At 37.7% G+C, this 18144-nt stretch overlaps 1 protein-coding gene across 7 annotated transcripts in view; it reads left to right on the top strand.

Moving 5' to 3' along the window:
* ndrg3b (ndrg family member 3b) overlaps positions 1 to 18144 on the top strand; it is a 63830-nt gene that overhangs the window by 44239 nt on the left and 1447 nt on the right. For 3 of the 7 annotated variants that reach the window (XM_034311624.2, XM_026920603.3, XM_026920608.3), the window contains 14 exons: positions 4305 to 4410; positions 6245 to 6365; positions 7389 to 7451; positions 7603 to 7663; positions 8888 to 8974; positions 9414 to 9470; positions 9866 to 9969; positions 10076 to 10141; positions 10314 to 10365; positions 12035 to 12082; positions 12202 to 12237; positions 13099 to 13150; positions 13786 to 13803; positions 17062 to 17100. In XM_034311624.2, the coding sequence (XP_034167515.1) occupies positions 4305 to 4410; positions 6245 to 6365; positions 7389 to 7451; positions 7603 to 7663; positions 8888 to 8974; positions 9414 to 9470; positions 9866 to 9969; positions 10076 to 10141; positions 10314 to 10365; positions 12035 to 12082; positions 12202 to 12237; positions 13099 to 13150; positions 13786 to 13803; positions 17062 to 17100 (910 nt within the window). The remainder of the gene's footprint in view (positions 1 to 4304; positions 4411 to 6244; positions 6366 to 7388; positions 7452 to 7602; positions 7664 to 8887; positions 8975 to 9413; positions 9471 to 9865; positions 9970 to 10075; positions 10142 to 10313; positions 10366 to 12034; positions 12083 to 12201; positions 12238 to 13098; positions 13151 to 13785; positions 13804 to 17061; positions 17101 to 18144) is intronic. The other 4 variants (XM_026920605.3, XM_026920610.3, XM_026920607.3 and 1 more) reach the window with 3 other exon arrangements.

Here is an 18144-nt window from a genome sequence, read left to right as displayed (position 1 = left end):
CTTTCTTCTAACATTTTTCAGACACAGTTGCATTGTGTTGCTACTTTCTTTGTAACTGAATCAGTCTCTCCCAGGACAGCAGCACTCTGCCTTGCATTATGCTCATTTTCTATTCATGCTTGCAAATTACAAATTTATAGGACATACTGTTTTTCCATTAGTAAGAAAATAGCTTTTGCAAGTGGTGTTGGCTTGTTTAAATGGAGTTGATGCTCATAATGTTTGGCAGGAGCATTAGCTTTGACATTTAGAGGCCTTTGTCATTTCCCCACCGTGCACTTTTCATCGATCAGATCTATTCATATTTGCATATTTCAAGTAGGGTTTGTTGATGGTTTAGTAGGGGGAAGAATATCCTTTCTCTGAAGAAAAAAAAAACAGCTTTCTCTCAGTCTTGTTGCTAGAATTGACAGCATAAAACTGTAATCTTTATTGTTACAGGGTAGAAGTGGACAAATCACTAGCCCAGCCTGGGACGAGCGGGTTTTGTTTCCAGGTTATGAGTTTTTTTTTAATTCGTAGTGGACTGGTGGAAAAGTAGATTCAACAACTAAAGAAAGAAAATAAACCCTACTTCCTGCTGACTTTGGCAAAACAAATTCTCATTTGGTATGTATGTCATGCGCAATTGTGACGAATCCCAAACGAAACTCTCTGCTAGTGCAACACACACAGTACATCACTTCACAGTTAAACATATCCATAGAAAATGAAGAAGCTAGTAAAAATCTTGCAATGCGAGGACAGATACCACAGCTCCAGTACGTTTGCTGATGACGGACTTTCTGTCAAGGGTGCAAGCATGATGCGCTACATCAAAAACCTTACAAAGCAAGGATAATGACTATCCCCTTCCACTCATTTGTTTCCCTTAAAATGTATTAACCTAATTTTACTAGCTGGCTGTATGTTAGCTCTTATATGTTAGGTCATTTTCACACTTTTTTTTCCCCCCGACTTGAGGTTGTTTGAGCCTGGTACGATTTGTGAAACATGGACACTGTTTTCAAGCTCGGGGGCAGTCCAGAGAACCTATTCCTGGTCCTTTTGAAAATGGTGGTATGGGGCTCACTTGAACTTGAACCATGGTACAGTGTGATCAGGTGTGAAGCTACCCATACTCTGTGCAATATGCCGAGTAATGTGATTGATCCAACTTGTCACGTTACTTCCTGTTTGTACTTTTTGTTTGTACAGCTCCTCAGTGACATTTGATGCACCCAAAAAGTATAGTTCTTCACCATTTGAGTGTTGGTACCACAGGAAAATAATAAAAAAAAACCCTAAAAGGATGAACCTCATGCCTATCAATTTGCAAACCTGCATGTACAAAAGTGGCATTGAGCAATCGATCCATGGTGAACGCAGCTATATGGAGTGGATCAGTACATGAAAGCATATTTCTTTTGTTCATACAGAAATATGGTTTTATGTGATTACGAGCCTCTTCCCCTTTTATTAAAATGTATAAATGATTGTTTTTGTGGAGCCCTGTGCACAGCTTGTGGTCTGCATGAGCTATATGGCGTGGATCAATACATGAAAGCATATTTCTTTTGTTTGTACAGAAATATGGTTTTGTGCTATTATGAGCCTCTCCCCCAGAAAAAGCACAGAGTTGGTCTCGGTTGCGGACTCAAGTATGTGAAATCTCCCTGGTCTAGTCAGTTAGGTTCCTGGGAAACCAAAGCACGGGACTTTGCCACACACTAGAGCGTTTAGTTACCCTCATTTGTACCTCTCCCCACCGTAGAGGCATCCTCCTCATGCAGGGAAAGAGATCTGAAAGTAAAGCTGACCAAGTAAAACCCTCTTCCCCACCCCGGACTGGGAGCTGTGTCGCAGTAAGCTGGGAACCAGTGACCTTTTGCAAGATCCTAAATTTTTCAGTTTCTGTGCCGTCACTGCTGAAACACCTGTTTTAAAGAGGCATACAGTTAAAGTAATGGGACCTCAAAGACAGCAGTGAATCGCTCCAACTGCCTCATCTATTTTTAAAACTGCTCTTTCACTGTGTGCAGCTTTTGCAGGTGCGAGATGAAAGTTTTTGCTGCTGATGCAGAATGGAGATTATTTTTCACTTTTCAGTAGCTAATTCTAAGTCAGAATCCTTCCCCCTGCCTTTGTGTAGCAGTGAAGTGCTTTCGGTTAAGAGTTAATCAAGGTTCAGGAGCCTGTTTATATTATTGTCAGATTAAAAAAGGTCAAAATGATTGATTTGATACATATGAATTTAAGGTAGCACTGAATTTAGCTCAATTAATTTGGCTGGAGCTGCAGATAACCTTTAAAACTGCCATCTTTCTAATCAATAATTCACTTTTGTAGCATATATTATAGAAGGTTATAGGAGGGTGACTTACAGTATGTCTACCAGCACTGACTACTTTTGATACCTAGATCCAGGGTTCTCAAAGTGGGGTCTGGGATTTTTGATGGTGGAAATCACAACCCATGGTCACTTGAACTGAATGGGTTTAATCCAAACCTCACCTACAAATTATGTCAAACCTCATGACAATTTGAGCCTAATATGTGAATTTTTTCAAAAAGCAAAATGTTTTTGTTTTTTTTTACACAGTAGAATCCCTTGAATCCCTTTGAGAAGTCCTGATCTAGACTGTCAAAAAAAGACATATTTTCCTTTTCTTTATTCAGTATCACCAAGAATTTTACATTTTACTTTTTACAATTTTTTACACTCATATAGATGAGTGTAACACACAGACACATATAGTCATATAGAGTGTAACATACTGCCATTATCTGCATCTATTTGCTGAAAATGTTCGTATCTGTTTTCATATTTGGATTTAAACTAGATATTTATACCTGAAGTTATTTTTATGTTAACCCTACCACTATGCCCTGGAAACACTAAAAAAAAAAAAAAAAAAAACACTGAAAATGGGACTGCTGGAAAATTGTATTTTCATTCGCAAGTTATAACAACAAATACCAATTTGCAGAACATAACTGAACTTTATTCAACTCCTGAATCACACACCCTGTGGACATTTATGTTAAGCTTTTCTTTCTTCAATCTTATGTTGCAGTGATGTCTTTCCTGTTATTTAAACTGTTGTTTAGGCTCCATTTGACAATAGCTGGCTAATATTTTACCAGATTTACTTCGTTTTTAGGCTTATTACATTGCAGAAAGATCAGAAAAGATTGCTTTTATGATGGTGTCCTTTAAGAAGCATCTCATTATAATGACCCTATGATTTTTACGAGAAGATTTTCTTTTAGTAATGATAAAGAACAATCATTTAAGAACGACAGGAAACATGTACAATGAATGTGCACCTTTTACAATATTTATTAAAATGTATAAATGATTGTTTTTGTGGAGCCCTGTGCACAGCTTGTGGTCTGCATGAGCTATATGGAGTGGATCAATACATGAAAGCATATTTCTTTTGTTTGTACAGAAATATGGTTTTATTTTGGAGCTCCGTAAGGCAGTGTTTATGTTGGGTTAAAACTGAATAGTGCATCTCCCGTTTGTATAACGTTAATGAACTTAAGGCTTGGTAGGTTTCACCTAAAAATTATCCAGGTATTGCCGATATGCAGATACTGCGTCAGAAATGCACAAACCACTGTTAAGTTTTTTTTTCCCCTGAAAAGACTGAGAACTGACAAAAAAATATCAAAATGGGGAAATGTGTGATGAAATGTGTGATCTCAGTGACTTGCATGGTTTTAAAAGCATGAATGAGCATGTGTTCCTAATGAAGTGGTCAACGAGTGTATATCGCCTGTGTGGTGTGGACGTGTGTGAGTGATGCTGAGATATCTAGGTTTTTATTATAGCCAAGGCACTGTGCTACTGTTCAATAACAAACGCTGACTATGGATGTAAACCAAACACCCACACATCCCCAAGCAACATACTTCTACACAGATGCATACAAATGTGTGGGGTGGTGTGAGATCCTCTCTTTACAGACTAGAGTAATGTATTTATCATGTACATAGTGAGTCAGTGGTGATTCCATTGTGGAGTTCTAGGCTTTAGCCATGCTGATGCATAAACAGGTAATTGTGTTACAGTCTAACGTCACTGAGGTTTATCTAGCCAAAGTCTGTGTTTGTTTTTGTGCAAGCATGTCAGAGCTGCTTCCTGTGGTGGTAACATCAGATATTTTTGACTTGTCAACGGTCTAAGTTGTTGTTGAAGTATTGCTGACGTTTGTTTGTCAGTGTAGAGTTACATAACGTGCTCATTCATCCAGGCTGAGCAATCTGAATAATATAACTTTCCTCTTGCTGACGTCTGTTCTTCTGTTTGGTTCCAGGAGCATGACATCGAGACCCCCCACGGTGTTCTCCATGTCACTTTGAGAGGAACACCTAAAGGCAACCGGCCAGTCATCCTTACATACCACGACATAGGCCTTAACCGTGAGTTCTTCAACCAGCACAAGTACTGTTGTACAAAGTCTAAAGTCTGGGGTTCTTGCTTTAACCATTTTCTACAGGATGTGCCTACCTCATGTGTGGTGTTATACAACTTTATGGGCTCATGACAAAATTTCCCTTCTATGAATTGAGAATTCCTCTAGATCAAGGGGATCTCAAACTTTTTGCATCCAGGTTCCCCTTTAACTGTGAAAACAATTCCATCAATTCCCCTCAGTACAGTATTTGCTCATAATTTAAATGTGTACAATAATATTTAGAGACATAAAGCTTTAAATTCCTTAACTTTCCACCGACAGAACACATTAGGTCTAAGCTGAACTTATTTATTACAGTCCTGCTTGTTTTTGAGTTGAGGTTTGGATTAAACCCAACAGTCACACAGGCTAATAACTATAAATCCTCAATCATAAAAATAATAACTTTGATTATGATGGATCATAATTTCCACTACTGGGCGAAAAAAAAAATCACAGACCCCCTAGGTATGTTTCATGGATCTCTGGGAGTACCCAAACCCTACTTTGAGACCCACCATAGAAACATGACTTAGCGTGGTTGATTCTTTAGCCAAAGAAAAGATTGCTGGAGAAATTACTGGAGCATAGGTTTTTAGACAGATTAGGTGCTGTCCGGGTTCCAGGGGCATGGTGGTGGTTGGGTCTTTTTTAATTATTTAATTTAAGTTCTTTTCAGTTTTTTGTTTTTGAACATTATCCTTCCCATATTTGTGAAGGAAAGCTAGCAACACTTATTGTACTTACAGTCAAAAATCTATTAATTTCACCAAGTAACATGTTTGAGATTTACTGAAAGTATATGTGAAACCATTAAAATATGCATCACCTTTAAATGATTATATGTGTGTGTGTATGTGTATATATATATATATATACACATAAATAAACAAATAAGTAATAAATAATTCACAAGTTATGGCAAAATATGCTACAGCTTATTTTACAACAATGAAATATTTCTGTCAGGGACAGTCATGGGAAATGTCACACAGTTCACAAGTGTTTAAGGCTGTTCACACATAACGTTTTTTCTTTTTTTTTTTTTTCCAGCACCTGTTTTACATAATAATCCTGTGGAGTAGACCATATTTTCAAAAACGCCCTGAGCTTCTTTTAGGATGCTCTCAGCTGCATTTTGGAACAGCATTTTTTTGTATGAGTTTATTGTAAAAAAAAAAAAAAAAAAAAAAAAAAACACTTTGACTGGCAGTTTTCATTAGAAAATGATGATACTTGTGAGCACAGCTTAACTTTGTTTAGTTACCAAGCCACATTAGTATCTAACATTAGTTCAGTCGAGGTATCTTTATCTAACGTCAACTAACTAGCTTCGTTGGCTAACGTAACTTAATTCAATACATGAATATCTATATGAGTTAGCTAGGTTAGCAATTTCTTTAGTTGTATTATAACATTAGTTATATCTTTTGCTATGCTATCTCTGCTATCGCCAGTGCAATATTGCTATTGCATCCACAAGAATTACTCCCTAACAAAAAAAAAGTTTATACTTTCGCCTAAGCCTTTCTATAGTAGGAAAAATCCTGCTATCTGTTTGATTACGATCATGTGTAATGTAATAATAAACTATTAGTTAAAAAGGTATTTAATTAGCAAGATCGTTAATTAGCAAAATAGTTCTTGAGCAAATACTTTCATTAAGTTTTGCACACAATAATGAATAAACATGCTCCTACGCACTAGAGGCTAAAGTGTGAAATGCTTCATATGTTTAGAGTTTATTTATTATACTGGATACTGATGGTCATTCTTCTTTGTTCTCTTTTATATTGCAGATAAGTCATGCTTCAACACGCTTTTTAACTTTGAGGACATGCAGGAGATCACGCAACATTTTGCCGTGGCCCATGTGGATGCTCCAGGCCAGCAGGAGAATGCAGCACCTTTCCCCACTGGGTAAGAAGGACTGTTCATCCTTACCATGGACTGTGTTTACATTTAGACTGGGCAAAATGGATATATGATATAGATTCTACAATAACTGACATGAACAAGGATATGTGTTCCTTTTTTTTTTTTTCTTTTTTTTTTCGGGGGTATTTTCCCCATTTTCTCCACAGTTCGGTCACCTGCCAGTTCAATTGCCCTCCCACTCCAAATTAGGTTTGATGTGGAAAAGCAAAAAAATCTAAATAGTTGTCTTTGGTGAATTCCTCAGACCAATTCCTTAGACTTGACGGTTTTACTCTAAAGCCTCTACTCTCACAGCACAAGTTCCTGCCTCCATTTAGGCCCAAGTCAACAGCATTTGGTGCTAAAAATATAAATAAAACCACAGTTTTGTATTTGCCTGGGTTTAACTGCAATATAAAATAATAACATACTGTATAGCTCATAAACTAATTAGCTCGTGGATAATTTTGGAATGGTTTAGCAAATATTTGCAGCACAGCAGAGAAGCACACAGTTTCTGTGTAGGTGGAACACTGTGTATACCGCAGCTGACACGATGCTCGGCTGTAGCTGTCCTGTCCTAGACTGAAGATGCTGATCCATCAATGTTACTTATACAATGGGGGATTGTGAATAAATGTACAATAAGACACAATACTGATTGTCCTGCATTACAGTATGTGTTTGAACAGACACCCTCCAATACTGAATTGAATATTTGGAGCAGATCTTTTTCACAGACAGTCACCACCAGACATATAAGCAACTCGCAGAATGCTAAATACGTGCCGCAGTTTGATGACTTCAGCTGATGATGATGTGCTTTTTTATTTCATGACAGATGCTATTATTATTCAGCTGTTTTATTTTATTTGTTTTATCCATACCATATGTTGCAATAGCTGCATCGTCATTTAGTTTGTATCTTCCAGCTTATGTAAGTGTGAGTCATCTATGAGTCACGTGATTCTCTCTCTCTCTATCCGTCTCTCTCTGTCTCTCTCTCTCTCTCTCTCTCTCTCTCAGGTATCAGTACCCTACGATGGATCAGCTGGCTGAGATGCTGCCCTCAGTCCTGACCCACCTAAAGTGAGTCTCCTGAACTATCCATAGTGCATTATCTCATGAAAACACCAGGAAATTAATTATGATTACTTTTTTTTTAATTTATATCCTTTCATATTATTCCTTATCTGACTGTTTGATTGGAATGCATGTCTCTGTATTAAACCTTCTGTAGGATCAATAGTGTGATTGGCATTGGTGTTGGCGCTGGAGCCTACATTCTCACCAAACTGGCGGTAAGTGAACTCTGTGACTTAATAAAAAGTATCAACTATGTTATTTAATAAAAGTTGGGTCTTTAGAGTACCGTTAGTTATCGCAGTATTTGACGAAGGCCAAATATGTGTAGCTCATAATAATAGATTGGTTTTTAGGGTCAGCGGTCAGCAATAAGTGCTAAATCCTAAAACCCTCAAACCTCAGTTTGAACACTTACTGACAGTTACACTAGCATCAGTTATTCAAACATAATCATACTGACACTTTTTTCCCTCTCACATACCTACACACAGCTTCAAAAACATGAAAGGCACACATGTATCACAGAGCCACTTAGTCACTTTACCTCCCCAAGTCTCATCTTTCCAGCAGAACATAATTAATCTGTATAAAATTGAAGAGGATTAACAGCTCAGAGGCCTGTGCAGGGCCTCTAGCGAGCTCCTTTTACCAGGATTTTAATACCAACTCCAGACTATTAACAATAGGGCTTATTATTAGACTTGTATTAACGTGACATTCTTTTCCTAATGCTTTTTTAGTGTGTATATATTGATGAAAGTGCAGTTACACTCTTTTCCTTTTGTGAAACTAGAATTATCAGACATTGCCCGGGTGTGATATAAATGTGAGTCTGAGAAAAGACTCGCGCAAAGGCATGTTAATGGTGGTTAATTATAGTCCTGCCGTATATATACACGTGGAGGTGTTGACAACAGTCGGAAGCGTTCTCACACTCACTCTCTCTCTCTCTCTCTCTCTCTCTCTTTTTCCATGCGCCGTACTGAGCATCCATTATGGGTTTCATAACTGAACCACTTGCATCCTGAGCAACTGATCTTGCTTTGATGTAGGTCATGTGTCTGGTTGTCAGCAAGCATAAGTTCATGTTTAAAACCAAATGTGTGACCTGCTCTGTTGCACTGATGAGAACAATGTGAAGGTGTTAGCATCTCATGTGCTGAATTCATATGAGTGGGTTGTTTTAGGTTGAAATGTGATACCTGGAAGTCTTAGCCATCTCACAAAAAACTCTTTCTCACAGTACACCACTTCCTTTCCAGTACCATGACCATTTACTGACAATGCATCATAAGTATCCAAAGGTTTATCAGTGTATACTTTGGCCTCAAACATATTTCCGCTTCTTTTTTTACATTCCTAAACCAAGGTAGGGATATATTGACAAATCAGACAGTAGTTTTATTTTCCAATTCCCCTTTCTCTTTCTTCTCTTCTAGCTGAATCAGCCTACACTGGTAGAGGGACTGGTTCTTATTAATGTGGACCCCTGTGCAAAAGGATGGATGGACTGGGCTGCCTCAAAGGTAAATAGCATAGTGAATATAAAATTATACATGTTTATGTACAGTCTACGGAACATGTTTGTTTTTCTTATTACATAAAAGAATCTGTTTTAGGGCAGTTCATACATAATCAAGAATGTTATACCTTTAACTTTTCAAGGAGTAAACTATGCCCAGTGCTTAGGTCCTGGCTGCTGGCCGGATCAGAGTGGATCAGAGAACATTTTGTTCCAAGAAACTTATTAAAAAAGTGTGCTAAACCTCTTTTCAATTTAAAAAAAGGTTTAGTAGCATGTGTTTCCACATCCATTTGGTGTTTGGCCATCACAAATCAAGCACCTTTTTATAAATAAATTAATTGGACAGTATGTACTTTCGCTCAGAAGTATGAGTGGTACTGTGGTAACAGATGAAACAAACCATTGAGCTGTGTGTGTCTCTCTGTATGTCCATGTTTTAGTTGACAGGATGGACCAGCAACCTGGTGGACATAGTGATGGCACATCATTTCAGCACAGTAAGTCTTAATACACACTGCATAGCCTTCATAGCCTGAAGAGGCATAACTGTCCCTGTGAATGTAGCAAACCCCTCTACGGTACAAAAAAAATCATTTAATGTAGCATATGTAGCATATCTAAAACATAATGTAAAACATAAAGGGCTGCTGATTATTAATAAACACTGATGAGGTTAGCATGCACTACATACACTGATGAGGTTAGCATACAAAGAAATGTAAGCAAGAAAAAAGATGATCATATGATATGAATTCTAAATATTATAATTCCATTGGTTAAGACAGTTTCTTATTTTGGTACATAATTCTGTTAATAAGAGGTATGACTTGAACAAGAAGAACTGAGTGGACTAGAGAGTGAAAATAATGCCAGGATATTCGTTCAATCATAGGATGAGCTGACAGAAAACCAGGAGATCATTCAGACATACCGTCTGCACATCGCTCAGGATATGAACCAGGACAACCTGGCGCTGTTCTGCAACTCCTACAACAGGTACTGAACAGATCCACAAGGACTGTCCTCCCCTCAGCTCCCATACTGACCAGACACACCTGAGTTAAGAGTGCACCAGTACTGAGCTTTCTTTTTGTCCTCTTAGCCGCCGGGATCTAGAGATTGAGAGGCCCATCATAGGGCTTAACGAGGAAACTGTCAACACTCTGAAGTAAGTGTGTACTCATTATCATGGTATTGTTTTTTGCAGAAGGCCACAATATACAATTGCACACAAGGAAAATCATTTTTATTGTGTGTTTTTTCTATAGATTGCCAAATAATTGCAATATCAAATACGTGTTCATAATATGTGTGTGAATTTTCCTGCTTTTTTTTTTCAGGTGTCCTGCGTTGCTAGTTGTGGGTGATACATCTCCAGCTGTGGAGGCCGTTGTGAGTGTTCAATATTCAATATTCAATGTTAAAAGAACAAACAGAAACATCTAATCATTTTAATCCTCCATTAAATAATCTGTAACCCATATTTGGTTCTTCCCCAAACTGTTGCCACAACGTTGGAAGCACACAGTTGTATAGGATGTCTCTGTATGCTGTAGCATTACAATTTCTCTTCACTGGAACTAAAGGGCCCAAATCTGCATCTTAATGCAGTGCCCCTGTGCACAAAGCAAGGTCCATTCAGACATGGTTTGCCACGGACACAGAGTGCACACAAGGCCTTCTCACTTGACGCCAGTGCCCAACCACACTACCACACTTGTGGCTGAACGAGCACATGATTTAGTGCAAAGCCTTCCCAGAAGAGTGGAGGCTGTTATAACAGCAAGAGGGGGGACAATTTGGTGTTAATGCCCATGGTTTTGGTATGGGATGTTCAATGGTGAGGTGTCCACATACTTTTGACAATATAGTATATGTGTATGTGTATAAGTATATATAATATATAATATATACACATACATGTACACATACACATATACTGTGAGTTCCTAGCACAGATCAAGCCTACATACATGTTATGGTCATGTGAACGCAGCCATGCACACTGCAGCAAGAGCTTATAATAACGGTCAAAACAAGCAAAAAAAAATCAAATCTCTGTGATCTATGCAGAGATTGCTTATGAGCACATTAATTGTAATTACTGCAGACATCCTCGAGCAACATTACTTAAAGGTGCATTAGGTAAGTTTAGTCTTTATTTTCCAAGATTAGGTCTCTACTGGTTAGGTGGGTTCGAAATTTTAATGATTTTTTTACTGCTTGAACACACTCTCCCATTCCTGCCCATGTTCATGAAGCTCCGCTCCCAGAATCTACAGCAGCCCATAGAGTGTCTATAAAATGACTGACAGGAGGCCCATCGAAACACTAACAGGCATTCCAGACTGGAAGTCACTTTTCCAAACGGGTTTTCTCACTGACTTAATATGCTTTTGCTAAGGTCACAGCTTAATCCATTATTTTTACAATGTTCTACACATCTTTCAGGTTATTTGTACAAGTAAGGAATTCAAAAAAAAAAAAAAAAATCAACTGTTGCACCTTTAACTGACATGTGTTTACAAATCCTGCACTGTCTGAATAGTACTCAAGTACTGAAGCAGTCGTATACTTATGTGCTGTAGCAAAACAGCCGCATCGATTCAGTAATCAGATACAGGGTGTCAAAATGTCTGAGAGTTCCTGCACCACAGTTAATCTTTAAGTGCAGGAATCTCTAAATGTAAGAATCAAGAATCTTTAAATTCTTTTCACTTTTGGATGTAACCTGATTTGCTCTAACTTCACGTCTGGCTAAGATACATGCAAAAGAGAAACATATTTCAGTTAAAGTTAAAGTGTGCAGTTTGCAGAGCTATATAATAGAGAAGTTCACCACATGAGGGGTTTCCCCAGGCCACCACACACATGCTAAAGACTAATGTATTGATGGACATGGCTTATCTAAAGATATCATTTTCAATGACTTGCAATGACTTCAAATGTTCTGAATTATTTTAGGCTACAACATATTGTGCTTAGAAACTGTCATATCGGTCTTTGTCCGTCTGTTATCTCTTGACTGATCTGACTGGAATGAACCTGTTTCTGTGTTCAGGTTGAGTGTAACTCGAGGTTAAACCCCACAAAGACCACCCTTCTGAAGGCAAGACAAGACATTCCTGGCAAAATGCTTCCTTTAGCAGGCTTATTTTAAGAAACACAGTATTGCATTTTGATTTTGTGATTCTGCTTTTAAACTAATATATTTTCTTATTATTTCAGATGGCTGATTGTGGTGGGCTGCCCCAAGTCGTACAAGTAAGCTTGAGTGAAAAGAAAAAGTAGTGTTAGAGAATCAGTTATCAGTTTGATATTTACCAAAAGCTATATATATATATATATATATATATATATATATATGTGTGTGTGTGTGTGTGTGTGTGTGTGTGTGTGTGTGTGTGTATATATATATATATATATATATATATATATATATATATATATATATATGTGTGTGTATATATATATGTGTGTGTATATATATATATGTGTGTGTATATATATATATATATATATATATATATATATATATATATATATATATATATATATATATATATATGCATATATGCAAAGAAATGCTGTAGAGCAAAAATGCCTTCAAACATAATGAAATTAAATGTTTCTACATTAAAAAAATACTATAAAGAGCAGTAAACTTTGCTTTAAAAATTTAGTAGTCTCAGGTACAGTGTGTGCAGTTTTATAAGGATATTAGCTGTAAGTTTTACTGAGCATCTTGTAGAACCAGCCCCAGTTCTTCTGGAGACTTTGACTGTCACACTTGCTTCTTATTTTTGCAGCAAAACCCAGAAGCTTTCATTATGTTTTTTTATCTGAAAAGTGGTCTTTTCATGTCATATGTTGCTACAGACTTTATTCTGTAACGTTTAATTTTGTGCCAGAAAACTAATGTTTGGAGATCTTAAAATGTTTTAGTACTGACTCTATAATGTAGATGTCATAAAATAAAAATTTACAACAAAATTTGTACTAAAAAAAAAAATAGGGTGCCTATACACATACACATATACACACATATATACACATATACACACACACACACACACATTTGTCATACAGGAATATATTTGTATAACACTGCACATTTTTTTCCAGCCTGGTAAACTTGCTGAGGCCTTCAAGTACTTTGTCCAGGGCATGGGTTACAGTAAGTATATGTCTCACTTTTCTCTCTATCCAGTCAGTTCCTTCAGTAGACATCCTGTCTTTAACATCACACAGCTGTATTGCTTTCCCATGTTTTAGTCTGACCTAAGCTGTAACTTCGTGTCTGAAATGTGTCTGATGTGCATTTTGTCTCTTAAACATCATGTCCTTTGAAAAATTCACTGTCAGAAAGTTTTGTGTGGAAAACGTCATCTCAGCAACCCCTTTTCCACCCACGCAACACCACACACACATGCACAAGCACATGTTTGCTGGCTTGTTTGATTGTATGATTGTGGTACTAAATATATCTCACTTACTTTAATACTAATACTAATAAGCACTAAATTTTATACACCAACAGAGTAAAGAAAATTACACCATTACAGGGGTGCATAAGATAGTTCTCCAGTCTCTTAAGTAAACCTGCTATAACTCCAAAACAAAGCTTTAACCTTTTAATTCAGATATAATGCATAACTATAGTACAACATTAAGTATTTTCAGTCACACCTCCTTTTTAAATCAAGCTACAAGCCACAATACTCAGCTCGTAGTTTAGTTGCGGACAGAGACAGACTAGCTTTCCTAGTGCAAAACTCAAAATATGACTTTATTTCCTGTGTGGCTGTGCAGTGCTGCGAGCTCCAGGGTGTAAGTAAAGCAGCTTTACTCTGCCAGTATGCTGTGTTGCATGGCCTGCGTGGACTGCTCCCTTGTCCCTCTGCTCTTTCCCCAACTTTTTGGTGTGTGTGTGTGTGTGCATGCATGGTGCCCTGCGATGGACTGGCATCTCCTCCAGGGTGTATTCTCACATTGAGCCCAGTGTTCCAGGGATAGGTTCTTAAATCCACTGTGGCTCTAACCAGGCTAAAGCACTTACTGTAGCTGCATGAATGAATTGAATGAATGAGTTGAGATGCAGATACATTTAATACAACGCTTTGATTTCAGACACTAGTTAGCATTCTTGGAGAGAAGAAAAAATAATTTATATATATATATATATATATATATATATATATATATATATATATATATATATATATATATATATATATATATATATATATTTTTTTTTTTTTTTTCTTCTCTCCAAGAATGCTAACTAGTGTCTGAAATCAACGCAGATACAGGCCAGCAGCTTCGGGTAATGTTCGCATCAGCCATCAGAATGGGGAAACAATGTGATCTCAGTGATTTTGACTTTGGCCTTATTGTTGGTGCCAGATGGGCTGATATTTTCCTCCTGTGATTTTCAAGCACAACAGTCCCTAGAGTTTACTCAGAATGGTGCAATGAAGAATAAAGATTCAGTGAGCAGCAGTTCTGTTGACAGAAACGTCTTGTAGATGAGAGAAGTCAACGTAGTATAGCCAGACCAGTTCAAGCTGACAGAAGGGCTACAGTAACTCAGATAATCACTCTGTACAATTGTGGTGAGCAGAAAAGCATCTCAGAATGCACAACACGTTGAACCTTGAGGCAGATGGGTAACAACAGCAGAAGACAACCTCGGGTTCCACTTCTGTCAGCCAAGAACAGAAAGCTGAGGCTGCATTGGGCACAGTCTCACCAAAACTGGACAGTTGAAGAATGAAAAACGTAACCTGGTCTGATGAATCTCGATTTCTGCTGAGACACACAGATGGTAGGGTCAGAATTTGGTGCCAACAGCATGAATCCATGGACCCAATCTGCCTTGCGTCAACAGTCCAGGCTGCTGGAGGTGGTGTAATGGTGTGGGGAATGTTTTCTTGGAATACTTTGGGCCCGTTAATACCAATCAATCATTGCTTGAATGCCACAGCCTATTTGAGAAGTCTTACTGACCATGTGCATCCCTTCATGGCCAAAAATAATCCATCTTTTAATGGCTACTTCCAGCATGATAAAGCACCATGTCACAAAGCAGAATTCGTCTCAAATGGTTTTTTTTTTTTTTGCAGGCATTCACTCTGTTGGAAATTAAAACAGATTTTGTCCTAAACACTTGAGGATTGGGAGACTGTGTGGTTAAAATTCAGTAATTAGCTGTGAACAGTTACAGAAAGACACTAGTTCCTGAGTGACTTTTAATTCTGTTTATCATGACTGAGAGGATGATCGACTGTGTGATCATATGGCACGCCTCAGGGGCTGTACGACAGTTACCTTCCAAATGTTGCTTATTCAGTGTGACTTGATTAGTCATCTGTGTCTTGACCTTCAGTCTTGGCCTCACTCCATATCACCACCTCTTAGTACATGAACGCATAAACCAGATCTCCCTCAGAATTTAAGAAAACACACCCTTCTAGTCATAGCATTGTATTGTTGCTAAGTGGGCTTTGTGGGGACTTTTTTTGTTTGTTGCTTGTGTGGAAAAGAACCTTTATTGCCTTTATGTGGGCATGAATATTTGTTGCCGTCTATGAATTTTTTGGGAAGTTCCATTTTATGAACAAATCACATGAAGGTCCAATTAGAATACCATTTATTTGCTTGGTGAGGGTGTAAGGTTTCTTGTGAATACCACTGCACTGTCAAGTGTTCAGTGGCATAAAAAGAATATTATTTGAGTAATTGTAAGATTAGGTCTTTATTCTGTGTGTGCAGAGGTAGTTGTTGATGAGATTAGTCTTTTGTTTTTGTTCAGGATAGTGTCTGTTGTAGGAGTCATGTTTTAACCACAACCACAGGGTTAGTGTTAACCAAACTGGCATTTCAAAACTAACTGAAAATGTTTTGTGTGTTAAGTATTGGTCCGGTCAGACATTTTTGTTTAGAAGACTTTTGTACCAAAGCTTTGAAGTATTAATTACATTACATGAAAAAGTGACAATAAAAAAAACTACAAATTGACATTAGGAATAACAAAACTCATAATCATCTGTAATTTTGTTGTCTTTTTTTTTTTTTTTTTGGTTATGTCTGTGTCAGTCTGTCAGTTGAGCAGGTTTTTTTTGGTCTGGCTTTTCTTTCTTTTTTTTTTTTTTTAAATCTTTTGGTGTGGGTCGTTTTTGTTACTTTGGCCTCGCTTCGGCTCTGTCAGCTGTTTCAGCATAGTACATTCTGGGGCTTGAATGGCGTTAGAAGAACATATACAGTCTGCTTTTAACAAGTTGTTGGTTGAACAAGTTAATTGAGTATATTTTAAGCTTTTATTTTATTAAATGCAACAGGGTGATGGTCTCACAGCTGAGCCTTTCGTGATTTGTATGCTGCTGTTGGTTTTCTTTCATTAAATCATAAAAACCAATGAATGGAGTGTTGAGCTTTTTTATTCTTATGGAATATTAGAATATTCGAGACAGTATTTTGCAGGTTACTTGAACAACAAAATAATTGATAGTTGCTGCTCTGGGTACAACATTTAATAAAACTTGTCTTATCGGAGGTTGGTCTTCTGGTGTTTTAGCAGATGCTGTGTCTCGCACGAAGAAAGCAAGAGACCAAAAGCAGATACATTTGCATTACAGTTACTTAGAAGAAAATTTGTTACAAGTCTGGAAAAAAGCAAAGCTTAAGTAATTAAAGTCTAAAATGTATATGATGTAACCTTCCATGTGTTCTATCCATATTACATCTGGGAGTTCTGCTCAGTGTTTGATTGACAGTGATGGAGGTAACGATGTAAACATTTCTGTAGGTAATGCTCTGGTTAAGTGAGAGTTAGGCTTGGACTAAAGTAAGTTATGATTAATACTGGGCCTTTCGTGCATAAAGATTATAACTATAGCCTCTTCTGGCGGAGCTAGTTTCTCCATAGACAGAGAAGGTTCTAGCGCTTTCTCCCATGATCCTCCTGTTAATCTGTCTTTTCTTTTTCTTCAGTCTTTTAAAACAAGTCCTTACTAGTAACATCTTTGTTTTCCTCGTCTCTTTTCCTCTCTCCTCTTCCTCTTTGACCCCTCCGTCAAACGTGAACAGTCCCCCATGTGCTCCTCAGCCATCTGAACAGCGAAGCAGGTACCAGGAGTTTAGACAACACTTTAGGCTGCACTTCCAGTGTCTTGTCCCCTTATTTGTCTGTTCATTCAGCATCTCTCTCTTTCACTCTTTCTCAGCCCTTGCCATTCAGCCAGTCCCTTGACATTCAGTTCTGTGTTTCTCAGTGTCTCTGCATCATGGTGTTAGTAGCATGATTCTGTGGTCATTACTCCAATATGCTGTTTTTCTTGATGTTGAAAGGGTGTGTGTGAGCACCCTGGGGACAGGTTATCAAAGGTATTAATTTTTATTTATTTAATTTTGTTTTGCTTTTTTCTTCTTTCTGATGCAACTTTTTTTGACATTAACCTGAGCTCTTTTGCATGCTGCATCTTTACATGGAATCCCTGCATTTCTACATGCAATTTCCAAATATTCATTTTTTCCGCCACAGTAAAAATGAATTGGAACTCAGTTGTAACCCAGGGATTTCCCTTCTTTCATATGAGAATAATGACAAATTAGCAGTGGCTAAAACTTGACATGCTGATTTTATGGCCACAGGCAGGAAGACACAAGGCTTATTTGCAGACTTGGAAGAGTGTGACCACCTTGCTGCATTTGGCTTGTATTTCCCCTTAAACTCACTAGACCCATTGGCAGGTCCAAAGTTCCTCACTCTTGTAACTGCATACCTTTCCTCTTAGTTTCACTGTACTGAATTAATGATAGTAGTTACTCTGCAATATGCTTAATGATGAATAACTGACAATAATAAGCAGAGAGTTAAAGTGGTTAAGAACATGTTTTTCAACACTCAAGTCCTGTGCTCTTCCAGCCTTGGCCAAGTCAGACAGCCAGAAATGAGTGTGTACTGTATTGAAATCTCAGCAGTGTGTAAGTGCACGTGAGTGCTGCTGAACTGGGACCTTCACCTGTTACGTGAAGAATCCCAGTGAGGATACTCATTATTCTCCCTGAGAACCACCATGCATCACAAATGGAACAAACACAGTATCGAATGTGTGCCTCTTTCCAGATCCAGCGCCACATCACAGTAGTTCAAGTCAAACTCTGTGCATT

The sequence above is a fragment of the Pangasianodon hypophthalmus genome, chromosome 16, assembly GCF_027358585.1.
Source record: "Pangasianodon hypophthalmus isolate fPanHyp1 chromosome 16, fPanHyp1.pri, whole genome shotgun sequence".
Lineage (NCBI taxonomy): Eukaryota > Metazoa > Chordata > Actinopteri > Siluriformes > Pangasiidae > Pangasianodon > Pangasianodon hypophthalmus.
Note: the sequence above shows the minus strand (reverse complement) of the source record. Positions and strands in the feature narration are given on the sequence as shown.